This window comes from Gadus morhua, chromosome 7 (assembly GCF_902167405.1).
Source record: "Gadus morhua chromosome 7, gadMor3.0, whole genome shotgun sequence".
Classification (NCBI taxonomy): domain Eukaryota; kingdom Metazoa; phylum Chordata; class Actinopteri; order Gadiformes; family Gadidae; genus Gadus; species Gadus morhua.
Window position 1 is genome coordinate 21,191,402 of NC_044054.1, and position 19,036 is coordinate 21,210,437.

Here is a 19,036-nt window from a genome sequence, read left to right on the forward strand (position 1 = left end):
TATATATATATATATATATATATAGGCCTATATATATTTATATTAATAATCTACTCGGTATTAATAAAGCACAGATATCAATATCTCAAGATAAAGAAATGCATGAAAAAGGCGGTAGATAGTTATTAGTTGTGAGTTACTAAAGGGACAAAGAAACATCGATTTCCTCGCCCACTCTTCCCTAAACTCAGCGGCGGCTGCGTATCTGTGTGAGTGACTGATGTGTGTTTGAGATTACATTCCAATATGTTTCTGTGTATAGCCCTGTTGGATCCTTATCCATTGATCACACCGTGTCCCCGTACCAGGTGAACACACAGCGGCAGCTCCATGTCGGCCCACTGGCCTTCATCAGAGCACACACACTCACAACCACACAAAGGACAGCTGCGACTCCACAATTCATTCAAATATCACCGGTGTGTGACTGAAGAGTGGGCTATGTCACTCTGCAGGCCTGCCCTCTGTAATGCCAGGAAACCCTTTAACGATGGCTAATTGGGTGCAGGTGCACCATGTTAAGTGGTCTGGCTACCCGTGGTGCTCTATCTCCCCCTTGCCTCTCAGGACGAGTCTAGATCCTCCATCCGCTCACCCACTGCCATGGTGTGGAAATCCTTCTCAAATCTGCAGTTCGAAGGTCGCCCTCCTACACTGTTGAATGTTAATTAATAAATGAATGAAGATGATGTTAAGGATTCTATCCTCCACAAGCATCTGCTTGGTCTACTGTGTAGTAGGGCCGCAAATGTGTATCAGAGGAAACGAGAACTCGTGAGGGAATTCATAAATGACAAAAATAGTGAAATCAAAAATGATTTGTCATTTTCCGACATCTTACAAATCCATTATCTACGACTATTATTATTATTTATTTGAACAAAGTTTGGAGCATGATTTATCATTAAAAAGCAAAAACATTTGCGGTTGCAAAGTAATACATTGTTCTTCAGAGGCTGTGTAAAATACTTTCACGGAGATCACAACGCGTTATAACAATGATCCCCCTGCCAGGAACATCCCAACATTAAATTGAAACATACAGTATAGCATAATAGCACTGCCGGGGTGGTGTATTAAAAAAAGCTCACATCAATAGCAGTTTTTGACGCCTTTATTTTGAAGTTCAAGTGAGAAAGATATTGATGAATACTTAAAACATGCAGAATGTGCAGGGAGCTCTGAAGCTGTTTATCATTGAAATACTATCCCATTGGTTTAGGTTCAATGTTAATTAGCTAACTATTTAATGATTTCTGTAAATGTATTATTCTTGTTGCGCCATGTAGGCTACACTGTAGGAACTGTAGCCAAAATGTGAGCGTATGATTTTCTGCATTTGTGAGGCTGCAATGAAGAATTGAGAAGGAGTAAGTGTTTGTTTGAGAAGGAGTAAGAATTGAGAAGGAGTAAGTGTTTGTTTGAGAGGAAAAAGTTTGCAACTTCTAAAGCATTTTGCTCTGTGACCTCGAATGTACTGATATATGTGGGTGACTTTCTATTTTTATTTCTACAACTAGAAATTCCAGTGTCACATATGCTCAGTTATTTTGCCCCAATGATGCCATTATATAGTGCTACCGAGCAAAAAAGGTGTTTTTGAGATATCGTTTGGACAATATATCCAAAGTGAATTACGCAGTAATCTGCCCAGCCCTCAGAAATGACTAACACACTATAAATCACTCAGAGGACCGTGTATTTGATTATAATTTTGTGGCATTTCTCCTCATCCCTATCGTGTGTTTATACATTTCGGGTCAACATTCAGTTTAATCATTAGCATATTTGTCACTGTAGGGGCAAGGATTTTGGTTTTGAAGGAGAAAACATCGCAGCATATTCACCACTGTGGAAATTGCACGGCCATAAGTTAATTAACCATGGTGTCGCAGGTACTCTTGAGGATCGAGAGGGGTTTTCTGGGAGGGTAGCAACAGTTCGGTCCCAAGGTCCCTAGATTTAGATGTTTTGAGTTGCCATGTTCCTGTGCCCATATTATGTTTTTAACTTGTTATTTTTCATATTTGGTGTAATAATTCAATAGAAAAGATCTTGGAATTCCAACAGACAACCGGGTAGTCATTGGAAGGAGTTAACAACCTTTTTCTAAAAGGATAGAAAAGACCACAAAATTCTGAGCAAATATAAGCTGTGTATAAAACCTGTACCAAAACATGTTTTACCAAGATAAATATGTTATATGTTATTTATATCACTTTTTATTTAATATTCAAAAAATATTCTAATAAAATATCAATAAATAAGTGTCTGCTTTTCTTTCTCTATTCATATCTGATGAATAAAGACTGAGTTCCATGCCATGTTTCCAGACAACTCTTACTTTTCATTTGGGATTTTGGGTGGCCTTCCTGATAATACCATAAATACCAGAGTGTATTTATTTCATTACAATGGTGCAAAAAAAGGGGGCACAGCACTTATCAACCCAGTCATTCTCTGACATATCTCCAAAAATGAATTCATTAATTCAGACAGAGATTGAGCAGCAAAATCCTGCAGATAAATTGTTCTCAGGATCTGCTTTAACAGTAAGGATCACAAAGGGGTAATGACTACAGGGGATTCAAAAATGAAATGTATATTTTCTATATTCCCAATTCCTACTCTATGAGCAAACATGGCCGTTTTTGTCATATTTTGAAGTTATAGTAGACATCTGACCAGGTGTTTAACCTAAATCAGCCAAACTAAATAAACGATGTAATGTGGCTAGCTTGTCACACCGACCTTGAAAGAGTTGTGTGTACTCTTTCACATTAAAAGGCCCTATTTTCTTCAGAGAAGAGGACTCTATCCCCATGCATATGTATGTGCTCTTTTGCTTTGAAACGCCCTTCATTGTTTTGTACTCGTCCTAGTTATGATGATAAACAAAATACTAAATCACTTAATCCTTCCTTGAACCCCAGCAAAGACGCTAAGTTCTGTCCCCGGCAAGTCCCTCAAGCCCAACCCTCGACGCAAATTCCCCCCCCCCCGCACTACACTTGAGGAACAGCAGTGAGTGTCTCGGTAAACTAGACCTCTTACACACTACTTCAACAGCCAAGGGTCCATTTACTGCAAGCAACACGGCTGTAAACAAACTGAAGTATGTGCATCTATCCATTAGCCGTAGTGGTGGGGTTATCATATCAGCAACCACTGCTTTCCTCTTTGTATACTTTAACACAACAGAGTACATTAGGCCTTTGTTAACGACCAAAAGGTTCCGCCCTCTTGTAAACCAGATGACGCAAATAACTGTTAGCCATCAACAGATTTCTCTACACCAAGAAATTGTTAAAAAGGCCCCAACAACAAATACCAACCCTTCTCCACGTTTCAGTTTGCATATGGCAGCTTCCAAACTACTCACAAATCAAAATTTGGATGAGATCTAGAGTAAACCATTTACTTTAGGAGCATATTGGTTGAAATTCTCTTTGCATTCCGACAGCAATCATACATCAAATACTCAGACAAAAAGAAGGAAAACAAGTCGCAGCTGTTGCAGGCTTGTAATAAGCCAGTCCGATCATTTCATTCAGGGTCTGATCAATTCATTCATTCCTAATGAAATGATTGGATGGCTTCTCCGTCTGTCTATGTACCTACCCAGTTACTAGGGCTGTTTGGTTTGACCGTTTTATTGGGGGACGAGAGATTAAATTCTACCAATAGATATTTCCCTTTATCGTTTGTATAGCTATTTTACTTCACGGCAGTATTTTAGGTCATTCTGACCCGGCTTCACGTTCACTACATGGGCTTGTCGAATACAAAAACAAACATGGAGGAACGTGAAACAGAACAAAAGGGCAACAGTCCGAGACAGGACAAGAGTAAAAAGGTGTGATCTCCATACAAGGGAAGTGATGAAAAGAAAAGACCATCTCCAACGAGTTTGAAAGAGTCTTTAGTGTGCGTATATGTGAAGCTTGTTGATTTTGATGATGGAGTCGGAGAGAGGGTTGGGCTTCTCGGTATAACGCTACGGTGCATGTGGATGTTTGGAGCTCTGTCTGAGCAGCGGATTATTTTGATGCCCGTGTCCGAGGTAGGGTTAAGGTCAGTATAACCCCACGGTGTGTGTACACCATCGCTCATTATAACGCTCATACACAAAGTATTAAAAATGTATCATAAAGTCGGCGTGGCTTGTAACATATCCCCCTCCTTCCTAGAAGGCTCAGCCATAAAAATACATATTTGAATCTTATGTGATGTTTGCATTCCATCTGAAACACTGGGTTCACTGACACTATGCCAACGCACCTGTGGACGAGCCGAGATATACGGTACTTATTTTGTTTACTGCCTGCAGTACTGGACATTTCTGAACACTAGTGATGTTTACTTTTTAAATTCATAAACTTACTTTGTTTGTTGGCAGTACTCTTGGCAGAGGGTTCTTTACTTTATTGAGTCTTTCAAATGTTGAATATCCAATTTGTTTTTCTTTTTCTCATTTCTGACTGCTCAACGTCATTTCAAAAGAAAAGGAGAAAAGAGAATGTGGCTCTCGTTTGTGGTTAGTTGGCAGGATTATCAAAAAATGAGGCATGGTGTTTTTCTTGGTAAGACATGTTTTTCATACAATTAACAGACAACTTGCTATTGTGATATGATATCAGTATAGAGATATGAAATGACCCATAAAATGATCCAAGATTTTGTCCATATCGCACACCCCTGCTGGCTACCTGCGTGCAGTCTTCCCATGCACTCATTGCACATGTCAGGTCTTCTGAAAGATTGTGCAGACCTATTCTTAAAGCCAGGTAGCAGGTCAGGTGTTTTAGGGGAGGGGCTGTGGAGGGAGGCTGGAAGGGAGGACTTCTTCGGTTGGATTACTTTTGAAATATAGCTTACTCTGGCTGTTTCTTCTCCAAAATGCCTACCCTAGCTTTAACATCAAAAGTCTGATGGCAGGCAAGTTCAAATCGGGAGAACAGGGTGTTTTCGAATTTATTTTGCTTCACATTTGTTTCATCCACTCATGTTGCTGGAGGCTGGGATCTGTAATTACGCAATTGACAATCGCAAACTCGGCCCGCAGGAATGAACTTTAAAAATGTGTCTGTAAAGGTATCAAATCAGCACTGTGGACTGTAGACTGGCCTATGCAGAAATACAATTATTAAAATCCCAAGTCGTAACTCAACCGCTGAGAGGGTTTGATTTCGGGCTCAGGCCCCCATGCCATCTCCCCCCCACAAGTTTGTCTATAACATAGCAGGACTGCTGGATTCCAGCTTCTGAAACACACTAGCCGAGCTCTGTAGTTCAGTTACAGTGGAAGCTGGTAAATAATCCTAATTGATAGAAGCTACAGCAGGGGGCGGTGAGGGCATAATTTAAACATGTCCATCCATTAACTTTGAATGAGCAATTTAAATAAGAATGGGCTGAGCAATTACCCTTCAACGGCATCTCACAATTGCCTAAAGACATTTTGTGGGCTTACGATTATGCCAACTATTAATCAAGGTGAGGGCAGGCTTTAACAACACCCGGGGAAATGCATACATTAATTTAGACTCCAACAGCGACCAAGTAGTTCAGCAGGTGCAAGGAATTGAAGCCACACACCTATCTGTGCTAATATGTTTCCTTTTAGGCCTTTTTTTATAAAAATAATGAATTGTTAAGCAGAGAAAACATATTGTTTCTGGGTTGGTCCCATTATTTGGGATCTTCATTGAGTTTAAACCAAACACAATTAGCTGTTGTATGGAAGGTACGTAATGAAATATTGATCATATTTGTTGTGTGATTATTTTGCTGAAACATCTTAAATTGCCTTGAGACGTGGTTGGGAAGATGGGAAAGAAAGATGAAAGAGATTTTGTTGCTGTGATTACATTTGTAAGATACTCACTCAGCTGTGCACTGTTCTCTCTTGAAGCGTGATGAAATGTGTGTATATTTAACAAAGAAATTTATAAAATACTGTCTTTATATATAATCAAGAAGAAAGGGCAGGAGAAACCATGAACAACACACATTCGACAACAAACAGAACCCATTTTGTCTACTGTAGGGACAAAGCTAGCAAAGAATAATATTCAGATAATTGATTATGACAAAGACTTTGATCATGACTATTTAATAAGACGTGTAGCTCATTTGGTATGGTAAATGTATGGATGAATATGCAGTACCAAGTAGATGCATTTTCCACCCTTAACAGAAACGGTTGTTTGTAAAACAAATAAAATAAAGAATTGCAGACTCCAAAAAGCAGCAGTCTAAAACTTGACATCAAAATGATGTCTATCAAATAAGGCTTGTGCAAATTACACCATAGCTAATCAGCTTTGTTGAAAGCCCGCCTCAATGAGTCTAGTTTTAATTGGGCATAAAAAAGGTTGTTAACTCCTTCCAATGACTACCCGGTTGTCTGTTGGAATTCCAAGATTGCGAAAACCATGAGAATTATGTCTTTTTTACGGTTCTGTTGGCGCTAAAAATGTCTAGTTCGTCAGAGGTTTGGATCAAGCAAAAAGTAGAAAGAAAGAAACTATGGAGTGGAATCATGTATCCAAACCACAGATAGCAGGGTGGGACAAATGGGAGACATCAATGTGTCCATTGACTCCGACTGCCTTACAGAACTGTCATGTATACCAATGCTGTGTATTGTGGCTGCTGTAGTTTCTCTTTGAAGGATTGAAATTTCTAAACCAAATGGCTTAAGGAATTAGGCGTTTGCCTGCTTGCGTGCGTGTCTGTGTGTAAACAACTGAACATATAATGAATACATTTCTTATGGAAAAAAATTCAATTCTAATAATGAAAACAGTTGCCCTTTAATCTAGAAGGTGGCAAAGAGCACTGCCTGTAACATTGTTCTTATTTATATTCTAAACACTTAAGCCCAAAGCACAAAGTCATGTCGGGACACACACAAAATAATGCCTGTACATTTTCAAGTCCAAAATAGACAAAGCGAGCAGAATAAATTACAGCCCCACTACATCGGCTCTGCATGTGCTTTGCCCCGTTAAAAACAAAATGATTCCAGTGCTTTTTTGGGTTGTGCTACAAATTAGAAGCGGAATTCATGGTCTGTGGGCTCTGGGCTTAAAAACGTCTTAGTGAGCAGAGCAACCACTAAAAAAAAAGTTCCATCGTGGTGATATGCATAGTACCCCTGAATGAGGGCCTATGGCTTATGTTAAAAAATGGGTGGATTCTCACGGCAACAGAGCTGGTGTCAGCCTGTGCTGACAGTTACAACCCCTAAGCGTGTTAATAGCATTACTGCTATGGTGTGCTAAAGGGCAAGGCTACTGGCCTTCTGCAAAAAGTCATTAAGGCTCAGCAGCATACACTGATTCAGTACTAGAAATCGAATAGTACAAAATCATTAAAAATATGCAATGATTGATTATATTTATGAATTCAGTGTGAAAAGGTTTATTTGAGAGAACAGTGTGTGTGTGTGTGTGTGTGTGTGTGTGTGTGTGTGTGTGTGTGTGTGTGTGTGTGTGTGTGTGTGTGTGTGTGTGTGTGTGTGTGTGTGCACTCACACGTGTATACTATATGCTTTAGAATCACATTAATTATGCAGTGACTTTTACTGTTGCCGTGTGTGTGGTGTGATGATTTCACTGACAGATCATAAGCTCACATGCCCCTTGAGCAACATAGATGCAGACAAAAAGCAAAGATGTTGGAACCAAAATATTAAAGACTAAACACAACCAGCAAAAAAACGGATCCACACTCATCTTGACTTGAGGAAAAGGGTGAGGGAGGGTTCAACTGCTATCTTTAACATTAAAGGATAAGGGGCACATAATATTCTCATGATCGGATACAATGTGTGCAGTGTGTTAAAATGGCATAAGCTGTTTACCACTTTGGAATGACCTTTTATTATTCCATGTCCTTTATTCTACCCATCATTTCCTTGCTTTGTTGTTACCAAGGCGGTGATCGAGACAGTTCCATATTCTGCCAGACATCCAAAACAGCAGATAACCTTTCCATTTTTGTTGTTGCCGGTTTATTTTTTAAGTCCTTTTTCTATATTTCTTTTACAAAATCCCAGTTATGCATTCTGGATCTGCTGAGGAGCGGAAATCTACTATATTTGAACTATCAAAGTGTGTTCTTTTTAATGTTGAAAGGAAAAAAAATCCTAAACTTTCATCCCAGATGAATACGGTTTGCAGAAAATATATGTGTTTGGAGCACACATTCGGGTCCAGAAACGTCCCAATTGTTTATCAGTTTAATGAAATGTCTTCGGCTAAAGCCTCCCTGCTAGCTTTTGAATATTTCTTTCCTATCCAAGGGAATTAAATGCTGAGGCAGCTTGCCTCACAACGTTTGCTCCGATATCCAATCTAAAAAGCGAGGTACTTCTGTCTCAATTCGGCCAACTTTTGCAGTAAAGTGAGCGAAATGTCCCTGGCAAAAGGATGGCGCTGGTGTAGGCCCGGGCTGTCACATGCACCGGATGTGATCTTAAATGCCTGGAAGATGACGAGACAGCTGAGGTGGCCCAATTCGTACCGAGGCTGACTGATACCGGTACAGGGGGAACCAGGAACCCCCAAAAAAGGAGCAGCGCCAAGAAGGTCTAATTCGAGACACCGGGGGCTCAGCTATTCAAAGCTGACAAAAGTCGCCTTGCTTTATCTCTCCTTGTGTCTTCCCAAGTCCATCTTTATTTTTGTTCTACGACGAGGGAATGCTAACGAGGCGGGCGGGCGAGGTCGGGTGAAGGTGAGAGAGAGAGATAGAGGGTTTGGAAAGGTATCTCTGGCTCTCACCCCGCTACCTAGGTTGAGCAGATCCGTTATCCCCCCCCCCCCCCCCCTCTCCCCCGCAGGCAAGGCACACCTGCTCTGGAAGCATACCCAGCCAGCCCACCCACTGCTCACACCGTCTGCTGAGATCGAGCCATCGTTGCGTTCGTGTCTGCGTGCGTGTTGAAAAAACAAAAGGGGATATGCAAAGGTAACCCATTACAGAGGTAACAGTTTATCACTAGACAACTACACGTAAGGATTAGCGTGTAATCACCGCAGCAATCTGGATCTGAAACCCCGTATCCCTCTTTCCCTGGTGTAAACTAATTAATCAAAATTTTGGAAAAAAAGTTTGCTCATAACTTTTTTGCTGCAACATTCAGGTCATGTGTTTTTTTTTTTAGGTTAGGGGCTTTCTGAGCGGCATGCGCAATTTATCAGAACCACTTCCCAAACGTTTCAACCGGGAAACCGGCCCGGATGGATACATGATTTAATTAAACAACAAGAATGATCGGACAGCAGGAGATGGAGACAGAGTCCGCTCACATGCTGAACTCTTAAAGCCCGCTGGTTTCCCTGGAATTCGCAGCGCGAGGAAACTCAATCCCTGATTCCCCTGTCTAATAAAGTCAGGGAGCAGGAGGCTACGGAGGGGCAGATGGAAGATAAAAGTGGGCTTACGCATTGCATGTGACCTAGCTGTACACCCCCACAACTGCTTGTTCTACAGATGATTGGAATCTGATAACTTAGGCATTTTCCACCCAGCATTTATATTTTAAGATAAGATAAATGCCTCTTACAGTAATATCTGTGCCCCTATTGCAAAGCCATGGATGTTGAGTGTATTATTTATGGTTTATTTTTTCTAATCACAATGCATGCATTACCAGATAATATAGTTTAACTAAAACACTAGGCCATGTTCTCAGTTACTTCAAAATATACACAGACTGCGCTTCTCACCACATTGCTTCACGAAAAAAAACACTCTTGCAGAAAAGGTTTCTGCTGTTGCCTCTACTCATCGATTGGCGCAAAACCAAACATCTGCTCCTCTCCCCCACAAACACCGACCAACTTGGTGGCAGAGGCCTTCGGGCTAAAAGAAGAAAGTAGACTTATGGCAAGCCAACATGTTTGAAGTCCCCAGCACGGAATCTAGGCGAGGGAAAGGAGGGCAGGGAAGCTGCTCAGTGGAGTGCATTGGACAGCTCAAACGGCATGGCAAATATAAATAGTGTTGACAGAGTTGACATTCCCAGTCAACAAGCTCATGGTCTAAGTATTAGTATAATGGACGGGTGTTTACTGTCACGTCTACCTAGGGCAACCAAAAATGGGTTCTTTTTTTTGTGTTTTGTATTTATAAATATGTATATGTATTTATATGAGGAATGGCACGGTTCACATAATTGAAGGTTCGGTTTGTATAACGGTCTTGGGGGTCACGGTTTTCAGTTCAGTACTACATGTTTCTGTTTGTTTTGGTAAAGCAGGAGATGACACAAATTCACTTTCTTTTTTTTATAATTCAATGTAAAAGGGGTGCTGCACCACCATGTAATATTTTAAAGTAGGTCGCTGTCGCTATGAAGAGGAGGAATTTAGTGGCTTTCGGATCCACTCTTGGTCCGAGTCTGACTCGGTTACAGCAGAGCTTCAATGTAAGGTGGTATGGTAATATACTCCATAACAGGAGTATAACTGGGTAACCTGCTATTAGTTAGAAGCCTGTTAGCCACCTGTTATTATTAGTAGGTAGAGGTTTTTGATATCGTAGGAGGCGTGTGAATGAACGAGGAAAGAGATGTTGAGAAGCTGGCGGTAGAAAGAAAATAGTGTACATGATGTGGACGTGACAACGGATATGCCAATTCTGCGACAAAGCTGCAAAAAAAGAGGTGGAACAAATTTGTTAGGGTACCACCAAAATAATATGTTAGTGGAAATTGTTTTTTGATGCAGTGACCCGAACAATACACACTTTCCCCGAAACGTGAATAGCAACCAAACAGTTCTAATTATTTTCTAGAACCGTTCCATCCCTAATATAAATATTTTAAAGTAGAACACATTATTTTAATTAATATAAACTGCACTTTTGAGATCAATGTATTTTAGAAGAGCAGGCCTAATGACAAATATAAATTAGAAAACTTGACCAAACATAAGCAGTCAGATATGTGTATTTTTGCAGAAATTTATAATTATACAGTCTAAGAAATACATTTAAGTAGTATAAATGGAATATTAGTTGGGATGCAAGAAATTTTTTCAGTATTTTCAACTAATTTACACATATTGAAAGTCTGTTTTAATCAGTCTTTTTATACAGTCCATGTGCAATCAACCTCAAGCTCAGCTGGTGACACAGCTTCTGACCTGCATTGGTTTAGAAGGATACCCTTCTAAACAGCCAGCATTTTAATGATACATCCAAGGGGATATTTTGAGACGTGACGTATGCTGGTGAACTGCGTTTGGGACATACCTGACGAGCAGTCATTATTGTAAAACATGTTGAACGATGGGGTACTGCACCTTCCCGATATTACAATATTGTCAATTTTATAAATTGAAGATAACTAGTTATCATTGTTAGTGGGTATACACTGGGCTGGGCAACATATTGATATTAGATTGATTTATTGATATGAGATGGTCTGGCAGTTATTTTATTTGCCACTCAGTCATTATCAACAATGGAAATGATTATTTACCAGAATTTGTATTGTGCAACTATTTTGTGAAAGCACCAAGACATTCCCACAATATTGTCACAAAATCAATATTGAGGAATTTGGTCAAAAATATCAATATTTGATTTCCCCATATGCCCAGACCTAACTGGACAATATATGTAAATGACACATACTGTTTGTGTTTTGCCAGAGCATAATGCGTAAATTTGCCTCAATGGCTAATTGCCAATAATTCTGTATGTAAATGCAAACATTGTATTTGTTTTGAATTTGAATGAATGTTTGATTCAGAATACACATCAATTAGAAAGTAAACAGAAGGAGCTAAAACTGTTCTGCACTGCAGGGGGCCAGCCAAGCATAAGAAAAGCGTGCACCCACTTCTCCTTTGTGTGAATCTGTATTGACAAAAAATAAACTTCAATGTCGAACACAAAAAAGATCCAATACATGGCAGTATGTTCCAACGCAAGAGAACTATGTTTTATTTTATTTTATTTTTTGTGTTATTGAGCTAGGGTTATGGTCAGGGTTATTGTGAACGCTAATCAGCCTGCTAACCAAGGTCCATGCAACTTGTCACTTACAGTGATAGCTCCGGCCTACACACGAGTATGAATGAGCAAGAAAGGTCTGGTGCACGAGGAGTAATTTGCTCCTTCCAGTGGTCTCATCCTGACAAGGTCAACTGTCAAGTTGTAGATGCTTCTAGTAGCACATTAGCAGCACAGAAGGGCAAGTATATAATGAGTTTTAAGGGCCAAACACACATAAGAGCTACCATAAATACAACAAAAGCCCTGCGGCAACAATGGTGTGGGATTTTATTTTCCTTGTACATCTTTCCACTCTTTCAATGGCGCTATCCTCGGTTACGTAAGGTTAAGAAAGGAAGATAGAAAGAAAGATGTTTTTCAATTTTTTAGGTTAATTTAAAAATGTTCTTCATTTCACAGCCAGGGAAAGTGATAGAATCCCTACAGGAGATTGTGAGGAATTGGATAAATTAAAGATTTTAATCAGGTGCATTTCTCTCACAACAAACTCCTTTCTGCTGCCTTTGCGGACCATTGTATGTAAACCTGCATTCATCAGCAGTCGGCGTTTGTTCTGCTGTGCCCTCATGTGCTGAGGCTAGGGAATGACACGCCATCAATCATATTCACTAAGGACACAGTGACTTGGAAAGAAAGGGACCCAAAACACCCTCTTGTGCAACTCTGGTAATGGCAAAATTGACAAGTCGATTAACAGGAGTATTTTTTTACAAATATGATCCAACTTACAATTCTGTTTTAGACACATTGTTAGAGGAACAACATGTTATTACGGCGATACATCTCCCTGAAAAGAACCGGCACCACAGTAAGACAAACAAAGCCCCTTTAAAGCTAGAGAGAGAGAGTGAGAACGAGAGAGTGAGTGTTAGCAAGAGAGAGGTAGCGGGAGAGAGAGAGAATGAGAGGAAGCGTGAGAGAGTGAGAATGAGAGTGACCGAGAGAGAGAGAGAATAAGAGGTAGCAAGAGAGAGAGTGAGTGTTAGAAAGAGAGAGGTAGCGGGAGAGAGAGAGAATGAGAGGTAGCGTGAGAGAGTGAGAATGAGAGTTACAGAGAGAGAGAGAGAATAAGAGGTAGCAAGAGAGAGAGAGAATGAGAGAGTGAGTGTTAGCAAAAGAGAGGTAGCGGGAGAGAGAGAGAATGAGAGGTACCGAGAGAGCGAGAAAGAACGAGAGCTAGCAAGAGAGAAAAACAAGAGTGAGGAGAGAGAGAGCGAGAGCGAGAGCGAGAGCGAGAGCGAGAGCGAGCGAGAGAGAGCGAGAGTGATCTCGCGCGCACGTGCGCGTGGGTGTGTTACCTTGCACGAGGATGTGCACAGAGGTGGTGCGCGGCCGGCTGCTGGTCTGCACGGCGCACACGTACGGCCCCTCGTCCGTCATGTCCACGTCCACGATCTTGATGGTGAACTCGTCCTGGTTCAGGATGACCAGGCTGACCCGGGGGTCCACGGACCACTTGTCCTCCCCGGCGTACAGTATGCTGGAGCGGTTCAGCCAGGCTGTGTGTGTGACGATGTCACCCTGAGGACACCTGCAGCACAAAGGTGAAGGGAAAAAAAAACACTAAAGGTTTATGATGATGATGACGGAGAGTAACTATGTGGGAAGAACTACCACGATACATCCGGGGAGAACTGCCCAGAACGATGCGAACTAGCTGGAAATTAAAAACACCATGCATAGATAAAGGGATGTATGGGTCATGCTTCAGCACAACCTCATTTTATATGTATGCCACAAAGAAAAATCTGTAGGAATATATGTTAAAACATTGACACATGATAAAAGGACAGATACTGTATACTGTACTGAAAAGGGTACATAGTTGTGGGAATGTGTGGGGATGATGGCTGGTTTGAGCAGCCTCACCGACCGACACTGCCAACATAGTTTACAAAACGATCAGTCAATAGAATAATTGTATACACCAAGCCCAAACATGTTTATGCATGACACTAACCAGTGCACTTGGAAAATAGCCCCAACAATTTTTTTTACGAAATAAGCCAGAGGACTATTATTCACACAGATATGATTTGCATTTTTACTTCACAGCTTCTTTAGGCTTTTCCATTTTATTCTCCACTTTTTATTCTGTTTTCAGTCACACAACAATTAAATGTTATTGTTCACAACCTAAACAATCTTAATCATCTCATTTTACCACCCAAATACTGCCAATTAGTAAGAATAAAATGTTAATGCTTCAGATTCAGCGTTGGTCCGTTCTTTATTGTTCCCCGATATCATTGCCTGGTAGAAAGGTGTAAATTTGGCTTCAACGTTTTGCAAAATTAAAAATCCCAATAACTTTCCAGTGATACAGGAGCTGGTTTCTTAAGGTTTTCATGGCAAACACAACAGTCCACCACAAATGCTGTGTTCAGGTAACAACCAAAAAACACACATTGCCGAGAAATCCCCGATGGCAACTCGGCTGTTGTAACCTCTGTAGTCCAACAATAAACTTCAACCCGCCCTCCTGAAAACAGGCAGTGTTATTTCCTAAAATAATAATACTTATCCAAAGTAGTTTTTTCTTTTATATGTCCCTATGTGTGGATGGTTGGGGGTTCACAGAGCAAAGGTCGCTCTGAATGCGATCCACCACATCAACGGGGGTCAGAATGGCACGTTGATAGAAGGAGAGGACAACAACAACTTTGCGGCCGAGAGGCTCTTGGCTCCATTTGTGCTGTCACAGCTCTGGCGGTGGTATCAGTCTCTTCCACTTCAGCGGCACCGGGGAGGGTCAACGGTATCCGAGGGGCATTTTTGGCATGATGATCGAGAAAAGGGCGAAACGTAGAGTGACTGAGCAAAGGGAGTTTTGTCCGCTATGTGTGTATGTGTGTCTCGGTGCATGAATGCCGGCGTGTTGAAAATCGATTGATACAAAAAAGTATTGTAGAGTAATGGACCGTAGTGGAAGCAGTTACTCAGTGATCCATTCACTGTTAACCTTGGACTCCTTATGTGATGTTCATTGCTAATGTTTTTGTACATGGACATTTTTCCCAGAAATTTCCTGAATGCATTTCCGAGAACCTGGGTGCCCATCCATGCATGGGCACAAGCAAAACTGTAGTGTCTGCTTTATAATATAAAATAGTCATCTCAACAGAACTACATAAAGGAAGTATATGCCAAACTTAAGTCACACAGTACTTAAAGGGGCAGTGAATATGTTGTAATTTGATCTTCAACATAGTAATCTCTGCCATTTCATCACCATTCTTGAAATAAAACCATATTTGAAAGAAAACAGGCGTATAATGATATGTTTCTGCCGGACAAATCAGTTAATAAATGTTCTGTTCTGCTCTGACTGCAGGTATTTTTCTTTTGTAACGTCCTGCCTTATAGTGTCCTCTTGAAGTCATGATGAACACACACACACACACACACACACACACACACACACACACACACACACACACACACACACACACACACACACACACACACACACACACACACACACACACCACAATCTAATAGTGGCGATACGCCTCCATGTAACATTTTTAAATAGGCATGTGGTGAAGAAGACATTTCATTTCTGAGCCACAGAGCCCCTTCATCCCGTACTAAAGAAGACCAAACCCACCGAAAAAAAACGATTTTAGGTCTTGTCTGTTCTGGGTTGAATATAATGAATGGTATTGGTGCTGAGATGCGCACCCAGGTTTTGAGCAGTGCTGGCAGGTATAGCGGGTCTGTATGGCGCCGCCAGTGTGAGCATTCTCATTGGAAACACGACCCCTTTAGGTTCCAATGAACACACACTGCTTTGATCATGAAACTAAAATGGTGATTTCTACATTGTGCAAAGTTTCAAAGGAATTGCACCGCAGCACTAGCGTCATTCGTGAGCATACAAAGTAACAAGCTATTCTAGATGCTTCGCCAGAGAAGAAGAAGAAATCACAGCAAGAAGAAACTGACGATAAAAAAAATAACAGCCAATTAGCGGCCTGTTTTTATCAATAGGTATAGTTTTTTGTTATAGGAGGAGGAGGAGCTCGAAGAGATGGTACGTGAGGAAAGAGATGTCAAGGTACTGGTGGTCAAAATAGAAAAATACCCCCTATGCAATCATCTAATAAAGGGCTGCGACCAAATGTGCTAGGGGGGGCACTCAATTAAAAGGTTATTGGCACCTGTGCCAGCAGTAGAAAATACACATTGTTTACCTGTGTCCTTGCCAGGCAATTACTCTCAAGAAAACATTGCTTTAAAAGGTTCTGCAACAATTTTCCACTTAACAGCATTGTAACCCATTAGTGAAGTACCCTCTTCCTACCTTCTTTTATTCTTACCCAACACAAGGTTACGCAATGTATGATTTTGAAAATGACCTATGAAAGAAAATATTAGAATATATCTATAAAAAAATTGGACCAAGTTAATAGAATTCTAGTGTTATGTAATTTGTATTACACACACACACCCCCACCCACCCACCCACATTACATTTTTAACCCAAAACATGTTTTGTATAGCTGGGTGTATCATTAAAATCAAACAATCATACGTAATACAGGCAGCCCATAGGTCACATTTGACATGCAGCCTAAAGATGCTTGTTATGTTGAGATTCACCAGACCTTTTTGTATTTTCATCGGAGCTGCAACAGCAGAAGTGCAACAACTGTGACTGGAGCACTTTGTAATACATGGACCATATCACAGCTGACCCCATATCATCCTGCTAGTACACAGACACCGAAAGGATATCCCTTTCTGATCTTTAACAGTAAGTCTGTGAGGTTCGTTATACAACAGTTAATAGATTGTCGTTTTAGTGTTCATAGGAAAACTGTAATTACTTCTGTTTCTCGCCAATTACAAACCCGTCTACACTGGCAGGAGGTTCAATGGCGTGAGTAGGCACACAAGGCCTGATTATCCTCCCACTATACTCACAGGATCCTCACACAATCCATGCATCCCCACAACAGCGAGCGGCGAACGGAAGGCGATTCTTTGATCCAAATTGGATGTGTGCTGCAAACGTGATCAAACTCAACACATGAAAAAAGCGCAGGAAATTCCAGCGTCTAGACTCTGTGTGCTTCAATAACTGTGTGCAGAGTGAACATAAAATTGTTTTTTTTTTCCTTCTCATCTACATGCACGTCTTGCTGGTGGAAATTGTGAGTCTTGAATGTGCTCGGATGTACTATTTCTGCCGATAAGACAAGATGTGCAGGCAGCGAAGTCTCTCCTGCTGTACCTCCACTGCGCTCCACCGCAAGACCGCCGGTGATCCGCAAGAGATCAAAATGAACCCGCAACCTTTACCATTGGGTTTCACTTTCGCTTCACAAAAAACAACACAATGTAATCACAAAGAACCTGAGAGCATTTATTAGAAGTTCATCGGGTACAGAGGTGCACAGGCGGGGACAATTACGATGCTATGCCTGATGAGCAGGGGCCTACAGACAATTGTTCAATATTATCATTATCCTATTGTACAATCTCACACACACACACACACACACACACACACACACACACACACACACACACACACACACACACACACACACACACACACACACACACACACACACACACACACACACACACACACACGTCGTTTATATATTCTCATGAATCTTTGCCTTCTAGGTAATTGTATTTGCACTGTAACAAGGCACTTCAGTGCTCAGATTGACCCCGTTATACGGTGCATTTGACACATTAAAACCCTTTGACTCGGATAACCGGGGATGTCGAAGATGCATTGGGTTGTACAGGAAAGGTAACGCCATAAGGTGCAGTCTTGGAAATGTAAATTCTTTCTCCATATATTAAAGATTTTGCACTCAAAAAAAGCTCCCCGCTCCCGAGGCTCTAAGTCAACAGAGACTTAGTTTTATTAAAAGAGGTTCGGTAACAAAGTCGATGGAACAGTGCCTTAAAGAGTCCAACTAATGAAATGGTGAATAAAATAGATTAATTATTCGATGAGAGTTGGAGACAATTTTTCAGTAACACTGCAATAAAACTCAACTAACAATATATATTTATTATAAATAATAAAGCAAGGGTTTCAAATAGGGCACAGAATTATTGGTTGCATAAGGAACTGTATAGAATAAATAAAACTTCTAGACAGGAAGCATATATTTAGATATGAAGGGAAACTGAAGCATATCATGCATGTAAATATATGCATCAAGCAAAGTAGGAGGAAGGCCGCACTATGAATAAATATGGTTTATGTTGGTACATGTTTCGGCATGTGCCTTCTTCAGTGTGCTCTGTGCAACAATGTAACAGTGTAACGTCTTAAATACCCACACCCATTAACACACCCATTGACAACAGCCAACGGCATTTAAATGCTATGCAGTCAAATAATGTCAATAATGTGAAAAATGTCCATTAATGAAAATAATTACATACATGTATACATACAAATGAACATACAGAATATACATTGCATTTATAATACAGATATATGCATAAAATGTTAATGTGTATATGAGTGTGAGTGTGAGTGATATTTTCTCGCTAAAAGTGTCAGCCACTTCCGGCTGCAATGTCATACGTAATCGCATGTTAGCTCTAAGCCACTCTTGTTTCCAGGGCACACTGCAGGCTCACCTGTATATAACCATTAAAGAAGGTGGTTTAAGCGCTGTGACATTTTGAAATGTGCCCTCATATAACTTCCACATTGGCTGTGCTCGCGGAATCCTCCAGAGTGCAACAAAAAGAAAATGAACAGCTAAATATTTTACACACTATACTCGGCGCCCTTATCACTCCTGCACAGAGCAGCAAACAAAATTTAATCCAAACTAATGTACAACCCTTTGAGACTGGAGGATGTGAAACCGGGAGATTTGAGATTAGGAGGTGAAATCTCAGCCTTGAACAAACAACTGCTTCAAATATCCCCTGGGCTTTTCTGACACTAATGTGTGTACGTATTTAAAAATACATGACATTTCTTTCTGTACAATTGGATGCTGCCAGTCGA

General features: G+C 40.7%; 1 protein-coding gene across 4 annotated transcripts in view; it reads right to left on the bottom strand.

Moving 5' to 3' along the window:
- Nucleotides 1-19,036, bottom strand: part of ntm (neurotrimin) — a 273,608-nt gene that overhangs the window by 25,985 nt on the left and 228,587 nt on the right. For all 4 annotated transcript variants that reach the window (XM_030361949.1, XM_030361950.1, XM_030361948.1 and 1 more), the window contains one exon: nucleotides 13,335-13,567. In XM_030361949.1, coding sequence (XP_030217809.1) covers nucleotides 13,335-13,567 — 233 coding nt within the window. The remainder of the gene's footprint in view (nucleotides 1-13,334; nucleotides 13,568-19,036) is intronic.